Raw genomic sequence first — 17666 nt, 5'->3', positions numbered from 1 at the left:
GAACCCTGCCCTCTATAAACAGTCACAGAGTAGCACCAGACACCTGCAGGACGAGTTCATCATTTTATCAACAAGTCATAAACATCACGAACCAAAGACTTAATGTCAAAGGATTTATTTATCTAATCTTAAGTGGATCAGTAAGAAATGATGGATGTGGCTGTGTTAGGTGGTGTATTTTGTGTTTCTGCACTTCTTGCCACACAGTGTTTATATCACTTATAGGTTACAGCACAAATCACTGTTGGCTATATATTAGATTAAATATGGGTTTAAATTATTTACATCCTTAGATAAATTGTCTTTACCTAAGGTACTTTTTTTCTCATCATAATAGAGCTCAACAAAACATAACATAACATAACAAAACACAACATAACCCAATATAACACAACATAACATAACATAACAAAAAACAGAACAGAACAACATAACACAATATAACATAACACAATATAACACAACATAACAAAACACAACATAACACATATAACACAATATAACATAACATAACATAACATAACAAAACACAGCATAACACAATATAACACAATATAACATAACATAACATAACAAAAAACATAACAGAACAACATAACACAATATAACACAACATAACAAAACACAACATAACACATATAACATAACATAACAAAACACAACATAACATAATTTAACACAACATAACATAACACAATATAACACAACATAACATAACAAAACACAAAACAATATAACATAACATAATATAACAAAACATAACATAGAACAACATAATACAACGTAACATAACATAACATAACATAATTTAATACAACACAACACAACATAATTTGAAACAACACAACATAACATAACAAAAAAACATAACATAGAACAACATAACATAACACAACACAACATAACATAACATAATTAAACACAACACAACACAACATAACAAAAAACATAACATAGAACAACATAACATAACACAACACAACATAACATAACATAATTAAACACAACACAACACAACATAACAAAAAACATAACATAGAACAACATAACATAACACAACCGAACATAACATAATTTAACACAACGTAACATAACATAATTTAACACAACGTAATGTAACATAACATTATGTTATGTTGCGTTGTGTTAAATTATGTTATTAACATAACATAATTTAACACAACACAATATAACATAACATAACTGAATATAATATAAAATACAATAACACTCTGAAGTGATTTCTATGACGTAAACAGGTCCCTCTCCACTCATCATGATTACAGTTTGTTCTTTTACATTTTGAGCTCCAGTGTCAACCCATCCAACCGGAAACAAACTGACTGATTACAAAATAAAAGCACGGTGGAACAAACCCTGGTACTGAAGCGAGATTTCTTTTGAAATACACCGGAAATCGCATGTTTCCCGACGGTTTGGAGCCTCACGGTCCCGTCATCGATACTTGAAATAGTTGCAGTGAATGGGGATGGCAGTCAGACAGCAGCTCTGAACCTGAGGACTTTACAGGGGGGACGTTCCTCATGAATGGGAGTCAGATTCCAGGCCGGAGAGAGACGCTGCCTGCCTGTCTGTCTGTCTGTCTGTCTGTCTGTTTGTTTGTTTGTTTGTTTGTTGTCGGAGGAAAAACAACACTGCAACTTTACATCAGATGAACGTGAGTGAATATTTCATGAGACGAGTTTGAGCGCACGGAGGCTGTGGAGCGACATGGAAAACTGCTGTGAGGTAACTGAACTCTCTTGTGTCTGCACGGAGCTTTGTCCTGCAGATCCACCAACATCAAGTTTACACTCATTTAGACAGGCTCCACATAGAGTTAAATATATGGAGATGGTGCAGATTAATTTGTATTTTTATTAACTTGTGCCTGATCTACAATTACAGCAGCTTAAACAAAGACTGTATGTGCAGCCTGCCTGTTAAAGAGTGTATACAACACATTATTGTTTCTATTGTTGACTGTAAGAGCTGGATAAACCTTCACCTAATGCCTCCTTTTCTTTAAGTGTTCACAGACACAAATGCCACTTAACTTCCAAGTGAAGGCAATAAGTTTAGTTGTTTATTTCGCTGATATCAAAGGAAAGTTTGTTGAGTTCAGTCTTGAATAAAAGTGACCGCCAACTGTTTAACTTCTTCCACACTTAAAAACAGAAAACAAAGATCTTCTCATGAGCATGACAAACCTTTTAAATCTGTCCTCGAGAGCACACGGCCAATGTTTTTGGGGTTTTAAATCCTTTTCAAGCTGCAACAATGAGTCCATTAACTGATTTGGCATTTGATAGAAAATTAGTTGCCAAACATTTTAATAATCTTTTTATCCTTTCAAGCGTCAAATGTTACCGATTCAAGCGTCTTAAATGTGAGGATTTGCTGTTTTTTCTTTCTCATTTATGAAGTTTAATGAAGAGTTTTGGAGCGTTGTTTGGCTTAAAATAATCTATTTGAAGGTGGCATTTTGGGCTCTGGACAATTTTTTCACTAAACAATTTAATCATTAATCAGTACATTGATTTTTCATGTGTCTGTGATGGATTGTGACAGTGTTTTTGCTGAGAGTCTAAAGAGACAAAATTCTCATTATTTTATTTTATTATATTTAAGATTCTTCTTCTTCTACTGTCTGCGTTCAGGCAAAACAAATATTTTCATTATCGATTAATCTGTAAATTTTCGTTTGATTCGTTTTGTCAATAAAATCTAGTAAAATACACCGTTTAAACTCCCCACAGCAAAAGAAGATGTCTTGTTTTATTCGAGATTCACTTTGCAATCTTTAACGACAAAAGAAAAGCAGCAAACCTTCACATGCGATGGGCTGGAAACAGCGAGGTGTGCTGCAACTAACGATTATTATCGAAATGTCGAACAGGGTTTCCCAAAGGCCGAAGATATTCAGCTTACTGTCTCTGAGGGGGAACGAAACCATAAATATTCACATTTTAAGAAGCTGAAATCAGAGAATTTAGACCTTTTTGTTGTCTTGAAAAATCACACACACCGATTAATCGATGATCAAAATACAGTTAATTGTTGCGGCTCTCAGAAAATGTCAACCAGTTAATTATTTCACTCTGTCAGGAATAAAATCCTGGTGTGGAAACTGTTATCAGCCACTTAAAAACCCAACATGTGTCATTTATAAAGCTGCTCAAAGTCCCAAATGTTCCCTAAAATACAGACAAAACCTCAGTTGAAGCCACTGGGAAATGCTGGTCAGACTCACAGTCCCACAGACAAAAGAAATGCTTTTAATGCGAAGAAAACAACTGAGCGACACGTGTTTGAAACCCCGACACTGATGCAGAGTGTAAGTGACGCTGTCCTGCTCATTTATTGTCTGAATCACAGCTTTCCTCTCTGCAGACGTGAGGTTTGGGGTGGTGGTGGTGGTGCAGGGGGGGGGGGGGGGGGGGGGGATGAGTGCTTGTGAAATTGCTGGTGATTTCGAAGCTCCTCGCATTTCACGGAGCAGTTTGTAATGTCATATCCTGCGCTCTCCAGGGAATGTCTCAGCTCGTGCTGGGCTGAGTGGTCCTGCGTCATTCAGGCAACCTCCCCTGACTGGGTCAGGAGGCGGCGGGGGATTGTGCAAAAGAGGTTACTTTAAAGCAGCAGCAGGGTGGCGCTCAGAAGGACTCGGGTTGAGTTGTGAAATGTGGTGTTGAATTCTAAGAAAAAGCATCTGTGGGGTCTCTTTGTCTTTGTCTGTCCAGTGTTGAGCAACAAGTTTTGCTCTTTCACTGCTTTCTTTTTCACTTAAAGGGACAGTTTACTTAGAAAAGGAAAACTCATTATCTCCTCCCCCCATGCTGATGGAAAGTCAGGTGAAGTTTCGTAGTCTAGAAAAACATTTTTATGGAGCTTCACAGCAAAAATGAAAAAATAAAAGAAAGTGAGAAAAAAAATCTTTGATCCTTTTTATCTGGATCAACACCAAAAGTTAATGGGGTCTATTCTGGACCGAGACCAGTCCTCCATCCAAGTTTCATGGAAATCTGTTTGGCAGTTTTTGTGTAATCCCGGCGACAAACCAACAAACGAACCAAAAGACATTAAAATCAACCAAAGACATTAAAAAGTAAATACAAAATGGCTCTATACATACATCATCTGGCGTAATCCAAGTCTCCGTAAGACCCAAGATCCCACAAGCAGCTACAGTGAAGATTTCTGCTTTAAAAAGGTGTAAATAACATCTTTTTTTAATCAATTTGGGATCTCAGGGGCATCCGGAGACTTGGATTACACCTGATGAACTGTACGGAGCCAACACTGTTTTGCTGCAAAGCTCCACAAATATTTTGTGGACTACGAAACTTCACCTGACTTTTCGATTGGAGCGGGGTGTGAATTAATGAGGCTGTTCACATTTGGTATCAACATGTGTCCTGAGTGATCCGATCACAAGTGGACAGCTCGAGCCCGCCAATTCACACACATGCTCAAACAGATGTGATGGTTTTTCCACAAAGAAAGAAATAATCTTCATGCATAATATTTGCTGAATTAACAAGAAGGCCTGGTTAGTTGAGAATTTGTTGTAGACAGCATTTCACCAAGTTTCTAAAGTTTCTCCTTTTTACACAACTCTCAAAAATGAGCGATTTTCTAAGGGAGTCTGGGGAAGTTGTTGCAAGTTGTTGTAGCAGAGTTTCTTCAGGTGCTTAGAGCTGTCCACTTGTGATCACAATGCGAAACAGCCTCATTGACTGAATTTTCATTTTTGGGTGAACTGTTCCTTTAATGAATGGTTTCTTTCTCCACACAGGCTGGGAGACCCTAGCGAGGAAACCTGGTAAAAGGGCGACAGCGAGGAGGAACCATCTGTGGTTGGTTACCAGAAGGCTCCTTGATCCTGCAATGCCAGAAGAAGCTAATAAGGACGCCATGAGAACGCCAGCGACCTCGGAGAAGGTCAACAACAACAACGAGCGTCCCGCAACACCCGTGACGACCGTGAACATCCCCCTGGTCAATGAAATCCAGCTGACCGCAGCCACCGGCGGGGCCGAGCTGTCCTGCTACCGCTGCACCATCCCGTTTGGCGTGGTGGTCCTCATCGCCGGCATCGTGGTCACCGCCGTCGCTTACAGCTTCAACTCACACGGCTCCACCATCTCTTACTTCGGCCTGGTGCTCCTCTCGGCCGGACTGGTGCTCCTAGCGTCCAGCGCCGTCTGCTGGAAGATGAGGCTGGAGAGGAAGAAGGAGAGGCGACGGGAGAGCCAAACCGCCCTGGTCGCAAACCAGAGGAGTATTTTCACATGAACAAGTCGGACGATACATATCCTGGTTCTCTGAGTCGGAGAACCAGCTGTGGACAGATGTTGTCCAGCATTGCGTTGGGATTTCCGACCTGTAAAAGCTTCGACCGCAGACCCAGAACTGAAAGCTTTGAAGACATTGTCAGGGATTTATTTGTCAAACAGACGTCGAGCATCTGGCGAGCTGGGAACGCGGCCAACAGGAATGTATCACAATTAAGATGAATTACCACTGTGCGAAGCGATGTAGAGGAAGTCTCCCATTAATCCGCCGTTGGATGTGGCGGCTTTGATTGTGATGGGAGGGATTGTGGTATGAACAGCGCAGGAAAGGAGAGGGAAAATCCAGGACAATGATTCATGCCTCATTTACTATGTTTTAACTCGGACACATGTGTTTATAAAGTCTCGGTGTTCATCTCACAGGGAGGGATTATGGATCGCCTGTTATGGATGGTACTTGATGAGGACTGTGTTTAAAATCTGACACTATATCCTGTTCAGATGAGAAGGCACATGATATTATACACAGAGAGAATATTTAACTGTACATATATTTTCTCTTAAAGCACTTTGATCCTTCATAATCATCATATTCAGTATTAAACGACATCTATTAACAAATTCAATAAGTGACACGTTCAGAATTCAGTCAGTAATTTGGGACATCAAATAATCAATACTGTAAATCGATATTAAACGTAGCATATGTTTTGTTTTGTTGTAATCATTTGCATGTATCAACTGTCAACAGGACGTCGTGAGGTTTAATAAACTCATTAATACAAAAGTTATAATCTGGGAAGAAGTTTCAGTGTTTATTAAACCAGATTGATCCTGGATTGTTGGGACGGATGTTGACAAGGTTAGCCTAGCTTAGCATAAGAAACAGGGGGAGGCAGCTAGCTTAGAAGTTCAAAAACACACCTAGCATCACCTCCGAAGCTAACTAAATTAACACATTTCATCTCATTTGTTTAATCTACACACTCATTGGTTTATGGAGGACGCGCCGTGGTAGCGACTTGTCAATCACAAGGAAGCCACGCCCCTAAATCATACTCTGCTTAAACGTCTATTTCGCTCTAAATGGGACCAAAATTCACAAAATGAACATCATGCTGTGTTGAAGAAGGCTTGAAACTAGAGATGGAGACAATAAACTCATTAGGAAATTGTATAGTGAGGAAATGAATCAAGTGAGAAGTAGGGTCATTTTCTCATAAGCTTACATACAGTCGGACTTCTGTTTGAAACCAGTGGAGTCGCCTCCTGCTGGACAACGGAAAGAGTGCAGCTCCAACACACTTTTCAGACCCAGATAGCTCAGGTTGCCAGAAAAAGTCGTTGAGCAAGTTTTGGTTTCCATCCAGACACAATGGTAACAAACCTGGCAACCCCACTGACACAGCGAGACTTAACGTCACATGACTTTTGTCTGAAATAGTTCCAATACATAACTATCCATGTGATTTCCACTTTTTCTTTTGTATACGTCAGACAAAACTCTAGCTCAACTAACATTTGGCTTTTGTCTTCAGTGGTGAAAGGCTATAATCTGCATTTATTCCTTTGTGATAATGATTCTGTGGTAGTTACAGCTATTTATCAGCTCCAGCTCCAATTGGCAGAAATGGAAAGATGGCATCGGTATCGACACACTAAACTTCCCTTTGGTATTAGTGAGCTCTGTAGAGGTATTGGTGGGAGTGTTTTGGCCCAGATTTGAACAGATCCAGGCTAGCTGTTTCATCTTGCTTCCAGTATTTTTGCTATGCTAAGCTAAGCTAAGCTAAGCATGTCCTGGCTCTTTACACAACAGATTGATATCAGTGTTGTGATTTTGCTTTGGGAAATAAAAGCAAATAAGCTAATTTCCCAAAATATTAAACTGTTCCTTTTAAAAAAAAGTGATAATAATACAGTTAACCTGCAAAACTGACATAACCATTTTTGAACATATGCACATAAAGAAAGTAAATAAAGAAAACTCTCTTAAAATAAACTCATCAGGTGGACAAACAGCACTGTTTTTAAATGAGCACCAGCACTGACGACCTACATATTCACTGATGCTGATTATGAACAGGTCAGGATTTTAATTTTTGGAGGAACTCTTGATTAGTTGACGTCACTGTTTCTGTTTCTTTGAAACAGTTTATGAGTCAGACAAGTGATGAGTAATTACATTAACGTTCAGCTCTTTGCTTTTCCGTGCTGAATTGAAGGAAATGTTTTTTTCTCCCTCGCTCTCCTGACGTACATGGGTGTGCCGGAGTCTTCACACACAAATAAACAGACTGTCTGCTGTTGATTACCTCAAATAATCAAACTGAGTATGGTAGGAAAAAAAAAAAGCTTTGGATTGTTATGTCAGTTAAATTAATAAGCTTTAGAAATATCAAAACATATCATGACTAATTAAAAAGGTCAGCTCACAAGAGTTTTAGAGATCTGTCTGTGAGATTTCTGCATCCATCCCGACACAATGCAGGTAAATTTAATGTTTACACTTAAAAATAACATTTTAAAAAAGTCTACACAAACATCTGGTGCCAGAACCATTGTTCCCATAATGCTCCAGTTGAACTATGTGGTGTATTTGGCTTTTTAAATGGTCAATCTGTCAGATCAGGTCATCAGAGTCATGTCACGTTCTTGGTTCTTTGGTTCACAGCCGACCAAAAATGTCATTTTGACCTGTTAAAACGAGAATTTTAAATATTTTTTAGATATTTTCACATGTGGAAATGACATTTCGACAAGTCAAAACTGATTTACAGATATATTTAATTATTTATAGACATCAGTAATATCTTTTTCAATCACAATTACAGATCAAAATTGAATTATAGCAATCTGTAACTGTGTTTCAATAGAAGTCAGTGGTCAAAGTTGACGAGTAAAAAGTTATAGAAGTTGTCAAACTAGAGAGAAGAAGACACGTTCATCTGTTTGTCGGGACATTGCGAGGCATCCCCAGATGCTTTGGTTGTCTTCCACTGTGACACACAACATGGAATAAAATTCAAAGGGTCATTCAGGTATTTTTAAACCTGGGCCCTCTGTTTACGTGCTCATGTTTGTTTTGGAAACTGGTCCATCTGATCGCCTCAGCCAGCAGCCTGCAACGTAATCCTCGAGGGCAACTTCGCCTCTCAAAACACGTCCACTAAAAGTGCCTCTTTTTGGCCCGTACAGGCTCAGATTGTTTTGTCTCTGAGTATAATCCTTTTGGTTTTAACCATAAACAGCCGTTATGTTGCTCTCACCAAATCCACCAGACTCCTTTTACAGAAACATTTTATCATCGTAAAACACATTTCCTTCAAGCTCGACGGAAATGAAAATAAACCCACCAAAGCCGTCTCGGTTCATCTTTCCAGTGTTCCAGCAAACACTGGTTGGTCGACGTAAACCCTGAATTCACAGAGTTGGATGTGAAAAAAATCTGGAGAGGAGCGAGAAAGAGGAGGAAGAGGGGGCAGTCTTTACAGCTACAAAGAAATCAGTGTATTGTGCAGAGTAACTAGAGGGTTGCTTCTGCAAAAATGTTTCTGTTGAATTTATTTATTTATTTTTTATAAATCTGTTAATGCCGTTGGCAGTACAATACATATGAAGTTCCTACTTCAGATGGAGATGACCATCCAAAAACCTGAGTGGAGATGGTTTAGTTGTTGTCATGTGATCTAAGTACCAGCAAGACAAAGTAAGAGGAGTTTGAGTCAAGATTTTTTTTGTCTAATTGTCAAGAATCAACCCCTAAAATTTAATTTAAGTGCATCGCTAAACACCACTAGACATAAGTGAGAAAACATGTTTTTTTCATCTTGTTTTAGTGAATTGACCCTTTAATCATCTATTTCTAGTCCGTTCATTTTTCCAATCTGGCCTCATCATATCATGTTGTGACTGTGTAATTTAAGTTAATATACTGTATCATCTAAATAACCATCAGCTCATTTCCCTGCCGGCTTCTCCAGACATCTCGGGATATAAATTCCCTGCGGTAAAAGGAAGTTGAACTCTCCTGTTTGACCCTGTCGGGTTTAAAATAGCCTGGACGTGGAAGTGTATTTATAGGCAGCATTTGCGTTGCTATGCGTCCCCGTGACACCAGACACTACAACTAAATGGTTTTCTTGCGTCAGAGGAGAACCTCCAACACACTTTGTCACTTTTGGGAGATCACCGCCACACACGCTACCAGCGCTGTACGGACTCTGAGATCAGATCGGTGACACATTTATGGGACACATGACACAGCGAGGCGTCCCCTGCCCTGCTCGACAGGTTAGAGGAAGGCAGACTGGGGCTGGAAAAACGGGTGACTTGATATGAAGTTTGACAGGTGCTGTCCACCGGCGTCTATAGCCTCTTTACACACTGCTGGCACCTCATGCAGGGACTGTGTGTGTCTCTTTGTGCCTCGCGTGGTTGTCATTCCACTCTGCGCCACGCTGCCGGGTTAGTTTATCAATAAACAGGAAAGACTCGAAAGTAAAATAGTCTTTTAGTATCTTGGTATCAATTTATTTTCTGGGTTTACAAATCTGATAAGGGAGGGAGATTAGGAAGAAACTTAAATAGGACAAAAGAAGGAAGTTAAAGCGAGGGTTGGTCAGCTATTCTTGAAGCCTTTTTTGTGATATTTTTAGAAAATCTCTTAACAACCAGACAGCAATCAATAAATCAAATGCTCCAACAAATAAAAGATAAAAAAAAACAGTATTTATGGCTGGCGACACAAAAAAGGCAGAGAAAGTGCAGCCGAAAACACTTACATGTTAGCTTGACAGTGGTAGCCATGTTTACGTTCTTTATGATGATTTTAGATGTTTTCTTTCTTTTGGTTAGCAATGCTAACAACGTGCTGTGTTCAAACTGACCCTGAGCCAAAGAACAGACTCATTTAGCAGCTAACGTTAGCACAAAGCACACAGCCCCTGAGCCAAAGAACAGGACCACGGATTAGATAACAGACTCGTTCAGCGGCTAACATTAGCACAAAGCACACAGCAAACTGGGTGCAGTGGGATGTTTTTGGTTGGATACTTTTAATTCAGCTACAATCTTACCAACCAGAGCTTTAAAAAAATAAATTAGGGGCCAGCAGAGAGGGAGGGGCAAAACAAAGCAATCAAGAAAGACAGAAAGGAAATAAATGAGGAAAGAAGAGGTCAGAATGAAAAAAGGAAACAAAGACAGAAGGAAATAAATCAAGGAAGAGGAGGAATAAAGAAGGAAAAGGATAATGAATACATGAATAATGAATGAAGAGGCCAGAGGGAGGAAAGAAAAGACTAGAGCTTTAGAAAAGAAATGAAGAAATGAAAGTGGCCAGAAGGAAGGAAGTATAAAATCTGACTCAGATTTAATTAAACTACACCCTTCAGTTGAACGTAGTGGATTAGTCCAATAATTCCCTCTGAAACACAGAGGAGGAAATGGAAAGTGCCAGAACCTCGATTCTGTTCTCACCGGTAAGTACAGCACTTCAGTAACGACACATTTACTTTCCACCTCCTTAAACAAAAGAAAAGCCAAACACAGAACAAGCTGAAGTCTCAAATTCCAAGACTTCAACCCCACCGATTGCACATTGTTCAAATCCAACAAAATTAAACATAATGAGGTGAGCGTTACGGGGATCCTGGTCCGGTTTAATAAAACAGCTGTGCAGACGGAGCATGAACAATTTGACCTGACAGCTCCCTCCCCGACCAGCTGACCGGACTGAAGTGACATTCGGTCATTTTCTGGAACAACCTGGAACAAAAGGACAGGAGGAGATGAATGTTTTCAGAGACTTGTTGTATTTGACCCGGTTCAGGTCGTCTGATTGTTAACATTACTCTGCAGGGCTCTGTGGCTGGAGCAGGAACAAATACTGTGTTGATAAGATCTGTTCCAAGAAAAAGGCCAAAACTGAGTTCATGCTCTGTATTCTGAGAGCAAAGATAAACCTTCTGGGTGTCAGGAGAAGAAGACGGCAGACTGAAACTAAACTCAGGAGATTTTAGGCAGACTGTACGAGTCTCTTTTTATTAGTTATTCCTCCATTGTTTCACTGCAATTCTTCAAAACGAATGAATATATCATTTACAAAACAACATGTATGATCTTTGAAGACATCACCTACTGTATATGACCTTTGGAGAGTACCAGCGACAGGTGTAATGAACCGTAGAGGTCCCTGAACTCAACGTTGTGAAATGGTTTCAGTTTGGTTTAGTTCAGGGCACCAAAACTACTTGGTTAGGTTTTGGAAAAGATCTTGCTTTGGGTTAAAATAACTACGATATGTAACTTAAGTTACGTCACGTACACGATGTAAGTTAAGTACGTTACTTAAGTTAAAGTCTGGCTGCGTTTCCATCCACACCACCCTCCTCCATACGCAGACTTTGTCGCTCTTCATTCAATTTTTTGGTATTTGGTCATAAAGCTTTTGTCCCGATGATGGTCCTCGATGGGGGATCTTAACAATCATGGCAATACTTCAATATCTGTAGAGACATTTAGTTTAAAACCATACGGTGGCGCTAGAGGAGAAGTCATCAGGATTCATCCTCTGCGGACCAGGAATGAGACATTTCAGTCCGGACCAGATTTGGTGGACAGACGGTGGACAACAGCCGTGGTGTTGTGGGTGTCTTCTGCTGCTGGAGAGGACACCGCCCCGCTGGAAGGAAGTTGAACTTCAGAGTCAGATGTGGGCATAAAGGTGAGCCAAGCTTCATCTATGAAACACCTCTCGGTCTCACGCAGCAGCTCAGCTCCTTCCTGCCCCAGTGAGGTGTGTCTGCTCCGTGATCACACACAGCGTCAGATACTGTGGGGAGTGAAGATATTTCAGTTTTTCATCCAACGTAGTTTGTTTGAAGCGTACTGAAGCCTTTAGCCAACAAATAGACAAAGAAATCATCCTCCATCATCAGCAGACCTGATCTTCCTCAGGTCTCAAAGTCCATTGTGGATCTTTGGCTTTTTTCGACACACCTTTTCCACAGGGCGTTCATGTAAGAGTGCCAAACCTCTCCGTTGAACATAATCAGAGCCAGCAATATATTACAGTGTGACAGTGGCGGTCACTGACTGCACGATATGCTCTCTCTTGGACTCTTTCATGTGCTGCCAGTGGTTCTTGGAGTGTCTGAAGTGTTGGCTGCCCACAGTCCCAAGAGGTGCTGCCGGCTCGGTTCGCCCTCATTCCACCACATAATAAAGAGAAAGCTCTTCCTGAACAGTTCCTCCCTGTTTTACTGTAAAATCCCGCTGCAGCAGAGCGGCGGTGTCATCTCCAGTACGAGACTATGTAAAACTTTCTCCCTCAGAGCTTAACATGGACTCAATACTCAAAAAACTCAAGACGCTAACTAGCCATAAAAGCTTTTGTGTCCTGATTTAGGTAAGTAACCAAATATCATCCTGATAAACCAACACTGTAGAGCCCTTTTAGCCTAATTTAGCTCATTGTTTTACTTTTACAGCTCTCATCACCATGTTTTCTTGCAAACAAGCTCTAAAAAACCCAAACATCTAGCTCGCATTTCCCTCAGGAGTTGGTTAAATAAAGTTGAAACCAAATCAACTTTGGAGAAACGCAACGTGATGTCATGTCGCTCAACTGGGCCTCGTGCACCAGTTTAAACGCAACATAATGACGTGCCTCCAATCCTGACTGTTTATTTCCAGTACATGTTGTTAGTTTTCTTTATTTTAAATCAGTTGATGTGTACAACCGGCATGCTAGCAACATAGTAGCTTCGCCTTTGTTGTGTAATGTCAACTGGCAAACTGCTTTCAGTTGCGTTACTGCCTCCCTGTGGATCGGGGCGGGGACAGGGTCAAACAAATGGGCCACTGAGTGACACTCCCACACTGCAACACGACCCTGAGGATAATCAGTTTTTTTTTACCCTCCAGTGGCCAAAAAATTACGCAATGCAACTTTAAAGTGTTACGTGCAACAGTAGTTTTTACGGTGGGAACAAAAAATACTTTAATTTTCGCAGCAAACACTTTTTATTGAACTGATTTTAAAGTTTGAGTTTCCTTTTGATTAAATAAGAACAACTGACTTTTGTTTCATATGACATCATCAGTTTATTTAACTGATTAGAAAAGTTTTTTAGGAGCTCACGCCCTCGATCTACGTGCTCATAAACTGCTGAGACATCACATCGACTTTCCAATAAATTGCTTTGGCGCAGGGGCTTTTATTCTTTGTTACTTTCTTGTCCCTTTCCTATTGTTTCTACAGTGACCTGTCACTTCCTAATTAAACCCAGGGGTGTGATACCGACGAAAATAAAATTTCCTCCTCAAGAGCAGGGATTAAGAGAAGTGTTTGAGGCCACCATGAAGCTCATTTGTCTGAACACAAAAAGATGTTTTGCATGTAGCTTTTCGGATAGAAAACCAGCTGTCGGAGGTCGTGCTGCGGTTTGATTTGATCCTTTAATTTACTGCTACGCCACATCTGAATCCTCTCTCTACAATTTGAAGTTTGTGGTCGACAGCAGAAGAAGAGGAGGAATAAAAGAGGCAGGACGCAATAACAAACAGAACAAAAGGAAAAGTTAACACCCTGCTGTCGATCCCATTGTGCATCAAGAATGATTACGTCCATATGTGTGTGAAGGGGGGAAAAAAATCACCACCAGTTGTTTGGCTTTACTCTGCACTGTGATGCCACTCTGACGCACAAAACATTGCAAAAGACGGGGAAATTGCATGAATGGCCAATGTGTCAGCGTCTTGTTCATCCTCCCACTGTGTGATTAGATGCTGTAGCTGGCTCAGAGGCTCATCTGTGAATACCCGGTAAAAATGTTTTTTTATAAAGAAATCTGGGTGGATGTTAAATTCTGGGAAAAAGCTGTTCCTAATCTGTGTTTGTTCATCAAAGATTTTGCTCCTACTGTGCTGATGTTGATCGCCTCTGTTACATAAATGTCTGACGAGAGCACGTTAAGCAACTGGAAACTGTGTCAGCGGTCACATATGTTTTTTAGGACGGTTTGAAATGTTTTTAAGCTCCAGAGGATGAAAATGCTCCTATTAGCATACAACCAGAGATTTAACATTTCAAGACATCTAGAGAGAATATTAAAAGGTCGTCACTGCAAGAGAGGAGAGAGAAAATCAACTTTTCATCCATTAAACTTCAGCATGGACCCAATCTGATGACACAAAGGCTGCAGCAGCACAGACGTCGTCGAGCAGTAATGAACATCACATGCCGCCGTGAGAAGCAGAATGGGAGGCTCCGTATTCTCCAGAAATCTCGTGCGATGTTCGGCCACAGGAGGACGAGAAATCGAATCGAAGGCCAAACAGCTGGATGCACCTGTGAAATGATCCTCCGCACAGTCAAAACAGAGACACCTGTGACTTACTGCGATGCTTTGCTTGGCGAAAATTTGGTGAAAAGCTCAAAAATCACAATCAAACACATCAACGGGAGCTTCTTTTTGTTGTTGGTGCAGAATCCAAGCAGCGATGAGACGCACAAAATCATCTTTTACTTTAAAAATGAGCGATACTGCTCTTTAAAAAAAAATACACAGTGAAGTCCCAAATACAAGCATAATGTACTTAAAGTAATAAAGTGAAAGTAGTTGTTGTGCAGAGCGGTCGTTTCCAGACAGTTGCATCATTTCATCGGTGTTGTCAAAAGTACCCGAAAGTCATACTGGAGTAAAAGTTAAGATATGTTAAAATATTACTTTGGTCACAAATATATGAATAGTAGTTGAGTAAATGTCTCAAAGTAACTGATATTAAATGTACTTAAGCATCAAAAGTACAAGTAAAAGTAAATTATTTACATCTATACTTCCTCTTGATCCATTAACCTTCTGGTCGATTATCAGATCTGATTGACTGAGAAATGAACTACTTTGGCTGCAAAGTAACTAGTTACAACATCAAAAAATACAATATTTGCCTGTTAAATATAGCGTAGTAAAAGTATGAAGCAGGTATGCATTTTATAGTCTGTTGGATAGTCTAAGAAGTATTTGTACAGTTTTATATTTTAATAGATTGATCCCATGTTTTGTTTGTAATATCTTAATCTGTGAAGTAACTACAGCTCATAGATAAACTGTAGTGGAGTAAAAAAAGTACAATATCTTTCCCTCTGAAATGTGGTGGATTAGGAGTGTAAATGTAATTAGTTACTTTTCAGTTCATTCTCTCACTAAACCATCAAACACACCATGTTCCTTCCTCCTGAGCTGATTCATTATGTGGCTTAAGAAGAAGAATAAAACAAAAGGAGCTCTTCGAGGTCGTCATTTTTAATTTCTAACACGTGTCCGTGAACACATCCTGCCTCCGGAGGGAAACATCCAACATCAGCAGCCTCTCACTTAATCCTCACGTCAGCCTGGAGGACACGTCAGGACACGAGGCTTAAATGAATGTATTATAATATAAAGTGAAAGAATAAAACAAAACAGAAAGAGATGATAGAGATAAAGTGTTCAGAGCAGGGTTTTATTAAGTGTGATTTTCTGTGTTTCATTAAACAAAAACATCATAAAGTCAAGAATATAAAGTGGAGGATCAGTTCATAGTCTGGATTAACTATATTCACATTGAGCTTGCTTTTCAGTTGGTAAGGTAAAAGTATTTAAACATTTAAGTTATAGATTTCTTTTCTTTCTTTTTCTTGAATTGAGCTGTATGGATGAGTCAATTAGTTGAGTAGGTAACGACAGGATCTCAAAGAAGGACTTTCTTTAAATCCAAAGACTTGTTGCTTTAAATATCTTTGAGTTTGAGAGAAATTTGAAGGTGTCACATCGGGTTTTAGATGTTTGTCTCTTTGCTCTGACATTTTATGAACCAAACAAGAAGTTGATTAATTGAGAAAAACAATATGCAGATTTACTGATAATGAAAATAATGTTGTAATGAAATCTGTTTTACGTCGAGAAGAAGAAAACTATTGTATATTAAACCAAGAGAGGAGAAAGATCCTAGAAAACAGTTTAAAACTTTCCATAAATCTCTTAAAGCCTTAATTAATTAAGTCACTTTTGAATCATTCTGTGATTAAAAACTTTTTCCAGTATTAAGTTTTTCTTTTCAGTATCTTCTCTGGAGTTTCAGGGACAGTCTTGGCAGCCACAAACTGTTTTTCCCCTCAGTCTGTAAATCAAGTAAATAATTTGAATGGCTCAGGGAGGAAATGAGAAGGTGTGCCCGACGTGCCCGCCGAGGTCATTTAACAAACACAATGATGTCATGGGAAGTAGCTTCTTCACAGCACTTGGTTTCCTTTTCATCCGAACAGCTGAGCTTCTCTGTGGAGCTGAAACTTCCCATAAAACCCTCCGACTAACTGTGTCCTCGGTCGCAGTTTATCTGCAGCGCGCTCACTCTTGAGTTTGAAGACTGGGAGAGTCTGAAGCGTTCGTTCTAGCTGCTCGACAGTTTATACGCCCTCATCAGATAAAGAGCAAACACTCCCACATCTGTTTCCAACAAGTTTCAGTTACAGCATGAAGCTTTGGTCTGATAATTGGGTTTAAAGGGCCTCTCCCTGCACACAAATCAAGTCAGCTGTGGTTTGTTTTTATTCTGTTCTGGTGGTTTTCTGGAGGAGACAGTAGAGTCTGGAGTTTCGGGAGGAACACAGAGTTTTGGGATTTAAAATGTGGATTTAACTTCACTGTCGCTTCTCAACCTCAGCAGCAGCTGCAGAGCGGCCAAAGTCCAAAGTATCGTACTGTAATCGCCTCGTATTTGTTTGCTAAATGAAAAAGAAAAGACACTGGAGGATAAGAGAAGGAACTCTGGTGAGTGCTGACTTCAGTCAGAGGCTGAATCGAACACAATCACGCTCGGACACAAACACTTTAAGACTTTAACTCAACCACTAGTCCTATGGGTGACTTTTATTTTTCACTAAAATAATATTTTAACATGATATTATTACTTTTACTCAAGTATGACCAGCAAAGTGTGCATGTTTCAGTGTTTCAGGCTTCATTCAGTTCGCCTCGGCTCCACCCACGCTCCGACTCTTTGACTCAGTCGGGTTCAGACAAAAGTGGCTCTGTCTATTTCTTATTTCTCTCAGTGATGTATAGACACAACAACGTCTTGGTTAGGGTTAGGAAAAGATGGATCCCAGAGGGGTTTCACCCTTACAAATGTTGAAACACCATCTCAAACAGTTGTTTCTCGCTTGGCAGCCATCTTGTTTGAAAAGTGAGACTCAAATAAAGTCTTCTTGTTCCTTCCCTCCCTGGCTTCATGTCGCGGTGATGAGAAAACATCATATCTGAGTCTCATGACAGTAAAAACTGATTAAGCGTGAACATAGTTTACGTCTCGCGACGCCTTCTC

At 40.0% G+C, this 17666-nt stretch overlaps 1 protein-coding gene across 1 annotated transcript; it reads left to right on the top strand.

Moving 5' to 3' along the window:
* The first annotated feature begins 1538 nt into the window (after positions 1–1538).
* Positions 1539–6060, top strand: tmem100a (transmembrane protein 100a). The gene is made up of 2 exons (XM_073494873.1): positions 1539–1749; positions 4799–6060. The coding sequence occupies exon 2, from the start codon at positions 4891–4893 to the stop codon at positions 5296–5298; it is 408 nt and encodes a 135-aa protein (XP_073350974.1). The 5' UTR covers positions 1539–1749; positions 4799–4890; the 3' UTR covers positions 5299–6060.
* Positions 6061–17666: the final 11606 nt, after the last annotated feature.

Source organism: Pagrus major, chromosome 23 (genome assembly GCF_040436345.1).
Source record: "Pagrus major chromosome 23, Pma_NU_1.0".
Taxonomy (NCBI): Eukaryota; Metazoa; Chordata; class Actinopteri; order Spariformes; family Sparidae; genus Pagrus; species Pagrus major.
This window is presented reverse-complemented; position numbering and strand designations above follow the sequence as displayed.

Coding starts and splice junctions, on each gene's coding strand:
- tmem100a (XM_073494873.1), top strand. CDS start 4,891: ATGCCAGAAGAAGCTAATAAGGACGCCATGAGAACGCCAGCGACCTCG.